Below are 6,826 nucleotides of genomic sequence, written 5' to 3' on the forward strand. Positions count from 1 at the left end.
GTGTAGGAAACACACACACACAGCACTGAGTAGGGAACACACACACACACAGCACTGTGTAGGAAACACACACACACACAGCACTGTGTAGGAAACACACACACACACACACAGCACTGTGTAGGAAACACACACACACACAGCACTGAGTAGGAAACACACACACACAGCACTGAGTAGGAAACACACACACACAGCACTGTGTAGGAAACACACACACACAGCACTGAGTAGGAAACACACACACACACACACAGCACTGAGTAGGAAACACACACACACAGCACTGAGTAGGAAACACACACACACACACACAGCACTGAGTAGGAAACACACACACACACACACAGCACTGTGTAGGAAACACACACACACACACACAGCACTGAGTAGGAAACACACACACACACACACAGCACTGAGTAGGAAACACACACACACACACACAGCACTGAGTAGGAAACACACACACACACACACAGCACTGAGTAGGAAACACACACACACAGCACTGAGTAGGGAACACACACACACACAGCACTGAGTAGGAAACACACACACACAGCACTGTGAAGTCCAGCAGCTGCGTGCTTCTTCTGAGTGTTTTCCTCCAGGCATGGCTTTGACTGAACCAATGTTTACACAGAACACAGATGAAGATGTAGCAGCAGATTGTCTCAGTGTGAGGAGAGGAGGAGGAGCGATGAACAGGAAGCAGTCCAGAACAGTCTGGTGATGCCTTCTACAACAGGAAGCAGTCTAGGTGTTTTTTCCTGGAACAGGAACACATGGTCCAATCAAAACAACTACAGCCTAATTAGACAGTTGCCAACGTTAGTCAATCAACAATAGACAGTGAGTGAGCATGTCTGTCTGGGGTGGACACATGTACCTCTCCTCCTCTCTCCCCCTCCTCTCTCCTCATATCCCTCTCCTCATATCCTCCTCCTCCTCCTTCTCCTCCTCTCTCCCCCTCCTCCTCTCTCCCCCTCCTCTCTCCTCATATCCCTCTCCTCATATCCCTCTCCTCCTCCTCCTCCTCCTTTTCCTCTCCTCCTCTCTCCTCCTCCTCCTCTCTCCTCATATCCCTCTTCTCATATCCCTCTTCTCATATCCCTCTCTCCCCCTCCTCTCTCCTCATATCCCTCTCCTCATATCCCTCTCCTACTCCTCCTCCTCCCTCTCCTCTCCTCTCCTCCTCTCTCCCCCTCATCTCTCCTCCTCTCTCCTCATGTACCTCTCCTCCTCCTCCTCCTCTCTCTCAGGACAGAAGGGCTGCTGCTAGTGTAGTTCCTGTCCGCCCCACTACTGAGGTCTGGGGAAAACCAACGGCATGAGAGGAGCGAGGGGGGTCACAGCTGGGGTCAGTCCCAAAATAACACGGCCTCTGGTTAGGGGCGGGACTTCCACTGCCAAGGTCGAACTGGTCACTGGACGTCACTCCAGCTCACCCACAGAGGAAAGGGAGAGAGTGTCTGTATTCTAGAACGCTGACATCTCCAGTATACAGGTTATAGAGAGTGGGGGGGGGAGAGAGAGGGAGGGAGAGGGAGAGAGGGCGGGGGAGGGGGCGTGGGAGGGCGAAAGAGGGAGAGGGAGGAATGCAGGACAGGGGAAGTGGTGCGTGTGTGTGCAATGTAACACGTAAACTAATCTTCTGAGAGGAATGTTCATAGAGCTGTCTGCCCTGGCATGAGGGGTGAGGGGGCACAGGGTGAGAGGTGTGTGTGTGTGTGTGTGTGAGAGAGAGACAGAGAGAGTGTGTGTGTGTGTGTGTGTGTGAGAGAGAGAGACAGAGAGAGTGTGTGTATGTGTGTGTGTCATAGTGACCAGGTCAGTAGTGATGGGAAGAGCACAGGGACGAACTGGGGGGAAAAAGTGGCCCAGGAGTTTTACTGTCAGACCGGCCCACTCAGTAAACGGTGCCCGGCCCACTCAAAACACGTTGTCCACTCAATGCATCGATCGCACGTATCGACCAGTCATTGGCCTACTTGGAAAAATACCCATATACACTTCGCATTAGTTTGGATGATTACAAATAAATTACATCATATATGTTGAATATCTTATGTTAAACTTCCGTTTAACGTAAAGTCCGTAAGAACACATTTCAGAAGACAGGTCAGAAAAATTTCGAAAAATCGGCACCATGAGTGTAAATACAGATCGCAAGGAGCACTATAAATATCAGTCAGTGAATCCAGACTACGAAAGGTCTAAGAACTATTTTTACGTATTCAAGCTGTGACATGTGAAATAATATGAGATGCTGGCGATGTCAGAGGGCCAGTTGGTAATGGAAGTGGGCCGGTGTTTTGGACCATCCCAACCCCGTCGGCCCACCAGGGGTTCTCCCGGTATCCCTGATGGCCAGTCCGCCCTGGAAGAGCATGACAGATGTCTCGTTTGGGACACGTTTAATCCAAACAAAACCCAGTCTCAAAGGATCCAATCAGAGATCAGAAAGCCCTATAAGATGGGATCTAAACTATATTCCCTGAGGGCTGGAGTTTCTACACCACACCCCTGATCCCAGGCCAAGTCTAAGTCAGCAGAACCTACCAGTAAACAAGCTGCTCACCACTGAAACCTCTATCCAGATAAGAGAAGTGCTTTAGGTCACAAGCGTGCTGATAGGAGGAGGGAAGGAAGGGAGGAGAGGGGAGGGGAGGGAGAGGAAGAAGGAGGTAGGATGAAGGGTGTGTGTTGGAGGGGAGTCCTCTTTCCTTCCTCCTGAGTTCCAGAATGACTGAGCTGATCACGGCTGGTGTGTGCTGTGTTACAGCAACAGCAGCTACAGTGTCACTCTGCTAGGCTGGTGTGTGTTGTGTTACAGCAACAGCAGCTACAGTGTCACTCTGCTAGGCTGGTGTGTGCTGTGTTACAGCAACAGCAGCTACAGTGTCACTCTGCTAGGCTGGTGTGTGTTGTGTTACAGCAACAGCAGCTACAGTGTTGCTCTGCTAGGCTGGTGTGTGCTGTGTTACAGCAACAGCAGCTACAGTGTCACTCTGCTAGGCTGGTGTGTGCCGTGTTACAGCAACAGCAGCTACAGTGTCACTCTGCTAGGCTGGTGTGTGCTGTGTTACAGCAACAGCAGCTACAGTGTCACTCTGCTAGGCTGGTGTGTGCTGTGTTACAGCAACAGCAGCTACAGTGTCACTCTGCTAGGCTGGTGTGTGCTGTGTTACAGCAACAGCAGCTACAGTGTTGCTCTGCTAGGCTGGTGTGTGCTGTGTTACAGCAACAGCAGCTACAGTGTTGCTCTGCTAGGCTGGTGTGTGTTGAGTTTCAGCAACAGCAGCTACAGTTTTGCTCTGCTAGGCTGGTGTGTGTTGTGTTACAGCAACAGCAGCTACAGTGTTGCTCTGCTAGGCTGGTGTGTGCTGTGTTACAGCAACAGCAGCTACAGTGTTGCTCTGCTAGGCTGGTGTGTGCTGTGTTACAGCAGCTACAGTGTTGCTCTGCTAGGCTGGTGTGTTACAGCACCCACCAAAGCCAAGCCAAACCCCCTAGTGCAGATTAGGGTGTCACACCACGCTATCGTCAAGTCGTCTGGGGGCAGAGGATTACTGCCCAGACCACCTGCTGCCCCACAACACTGGGGGAGGCACACACATAGATACACACATACACACACCATTGCTACTGTCTTGTGTTCATATAATACATGACATATAAAAGATCACATCTTACGGAAGCTTTTCACACTTGCACTTAAAAACCTGGTGAGGCAGGTATGAACATATATCATCATAATCATCATCATCATCATCACAAACACCGTGTCACAGTATCAGCTCACTGACACACTCCTCTCACCCTGAAAACATGCTGCTATCAAACAGGATTCACTAGCCCCGCCTCATTCCCTTTCCTCATCCTCCTCCAGTCATCACACACTAGTCCACTCCTCATCCTCCTCCAGTCATCACACACTAGTCCACTCCTCATCCTCCTCCAGTCATCACACACTAGTCCACTCCTCATCCTCCTCCAGTCATCACACACTAGTCCACTCCTCATCCTCCTCCAGTCATCACACACTAGTCCACTCCTCATCCTCCTCCAGTCATCACACACTAGTCCACTCCTCATCCTCCTCCAGTCATCACACACTAGTCCACTCCTCATCCTCCTCCAGTCATCACACACTAGTCCACTCCTCATCCTCCTCCAGTCATCACACACTAGTCCACTCCTCATCCTCCTCCAGTCATCACACACTAGTCCACTCCTCATCCTCCTCCAGTCATCACACACTAGTCCACTCCTCATCCTCCTCCAGTCATCACACACTAGTCCACTCCTCATCCTCCTCCAGTCATCACACACTAGTCCACTCCTCATCCTCCTCCAGTCATCACACACTAGTCCACTCCTCATCCTCCTCCAGTCATCACACACTAGTCCACTCCTCATCCTCCTCCAGTCATCACACACTAGTCCACTCCTCATCCTCCTCCAGTCATCACACACTAGTCCACTCCTCATCCTCCTCCAGTCATCACACACTAGTCCACTCCTCATCCTCCTCCAGTCATCACACACTAGTCTACTCCTCATCCTCCTCCAGTCATCACACACTAGTCCACTCCTCATCCTCCTCCAGTCATCACACACTAGTCCACTCCTCATCCTCCTCCAGTCATCACACACTAGTCCACTCCTCATCCTCCTCCAGTCATCACACACTAGTCCACTCCTCATCCTCCTCCAGTCATCACACACTAGTCCACTCCTCATCCTCCTCCAGTCATCACACACTAGTCCACTCCTCATCCTCCTCCAGTCATCACACACTAGTCCACTCCTCATCCTCCTCCAGTCATCACACACTAGTCCACTCCTCATCCTCCTCCAGTCATCACACACTAGTCCACTCCTCATCCTCCTCCAGTCATCACACACTAGTCCACTCCTCATCCTCCTCCAGTCATCACACACTAGTCCGGTCATGTCCACAGCTGCTCCAGCAGGACAGGGAGGTCACTGACCGAGCAGTGCTGTTGCAGAGTTCAGTTACAATCATCTGCTCTCAGCCCTGAGACAGGGCACAGCCTGTATGGGGGGAGGGGGGGATGCCTACAAGTGTGTGTGTGCGTGTATAAGTGTGTGTCTGTATGTTAAGAAGTGTGTGTGTTTGAGGCTAAGCTCAACTAAAAGATAGGAAGACGTGTGATCAGCAGCAGGCTGGGTTGAGAGGATTGACTGGAAGCTGCTGGAGGTCATTAAGGTCAGCAAAGTGATCATCCCCAGTTACATACACACACATGTGTATGTATTACACATACATGTACGCACACACACCCACACAAACATTAACTAGTAACCCCCCCACCTTAGTTCCCCTGCTGGGCCTGGCCAGCCAGACAATACTGTGGGGTAGACACAGACACACACACAGACACACACACAGACACACAAGAGACGGTCAGCCTTGACCTATTGTGACCGTGAAGGGAAGAAATTGTTTGGACATCTGGGTACCCTGTACCACAGCCGTTAGTACCCTGTGCAACAGCCGTTAGTACCCTGTGCCACAGCCGTTAGTACCCTGTGCCACAGCCATTAGTACCCTGTGCCACAGCCGTTAGTACCCTGTACACAGTAACAATCAACACCACAAGCTCATCATAACACCACTGCTACTGGCTGCTTAGGAGACTAACTGAATACTACACTTATGCAGATTGTAACAGGTGTTTCTAGTCTCCTGTAAATATTAGGTGACATGTGGGTGTATTTTAAACAGGTCAAGGCCACACCCTGATCTTGTCTGCTCATACTGAAGATCAACTCACATCTCAGTCTCATTACTTCAGAAACATAAGACACAAATACGTGTTTTCTTTTTTGCTCTTTTAGAAAGCTTGCTTTAAGGTTATGTAAAAATATTTATACAAAACATGTACAAAGTACAATTAGGCCTATTATGTGTTCAAATTCCTTACTAATGTACCTTGAATCAGTAAGACAAAGAGAATGTTCTATATTCCGAGTATGTGCTCCCTGAGGAGCGTTCCTATTGGCGGAGAGAACGGAACTCAACAGGTGTATCAGCAGGTGTGTTGACGCAGCTGGAAGCTGATTGGTTCCCTCGGCAGGTCCGTCATACCTGACGGCCGCGCTCTTACAGCTGGACAGTAAACAGTCCCAGAGAGGCGACATACTCGGACATTAACAGTACGAGTTGACCGGTAGGCGAGTTGACCGGTAGGCAACCGTAAAGAAAACTAGGCTGGCGAAGGGCAGTAGTAAGACAGGACTACAATATTAAAACTTTTACTTACTCCTACTTGTTCGTTCTTGCTTGGATAAGCCCCAACTCGTCCTCCCTTCACGGGCATCCTGCTGGTCTTTAGTTGTTCAACAGTCGCTTTATTTTTGCAGTAAAAACAAGTGTCTTCTAGCACGTTGAACCTCCCTGGATTTCCTGAGGTGCCTTAGTTTATGGAATGAAACATGTCTTTTTACATCGGCGCTAAAATACTTCCTCAGATGCGGCGGTAGTTCCCACTTCGTTCGAGTTCCTTTAAAAATGCTCGCTGTGATACGTGGAGAGCCGAAACATTCTTCCCCTCAGAGCCACTGTGAGCGCGCGAGCCTACCGTCTAAACGCGGGGGAGGCTGTGGCGGGGCTTATTTGCACATACATGTTGCTGGGCGTTAGCAAACATATCGTATTACTGAAAAGTGAATAATTTCACTAAAACGTCAGAATTTTCCAATACAAGGACATTTTTAAACACATTTTCACTGTTCATGTTTTTCTCACCCCCCTCTGCCGGAATGGACTGATCCGGATTGGGAACATTGATTT

General features: G+C 49.9%; 1 protein-coding gene across 1 annotated transcript in view; it reads right to left on the reverse strand.

Moving 5' to 3' along the window:
• Window positions 1-6,622, reverse strand: part of LOC124469735 (tight junction protein ZO-2-like) — a 38,130-nt gene extending 31,508 nt beyond the window's left edge. Inside the window, 1 exon segment of the mRNA XM_047023211.1 lies at window positions 6,297-6,622. Within this exon segment, the coding sequence (XP_046879167.1) occupies window positions 6,297-6,353 (57 nt within the window). The 5' untranslated portion in view covers window positions 6,354-6,622.
• Between the last annotated feature and the right edge of the window lie 204 nt (window positions 6,623-6,826).

The sequence above is a fragment of the Hypomesus transpacificus genome, chromosome 7 (assembly GCF_021917145.1).
Source record: "Hypomesus transpacificus isolate Combined female chromosome 7, fHypTra1, whole genome shotgun sequence".
Taxonomy (NCBI): Eukaryota; Metazoa; Chordata; class Actinopteri; order Osmeriformes; family Osmeridae; genus Hypomesus; species Hypomesus transpacificus.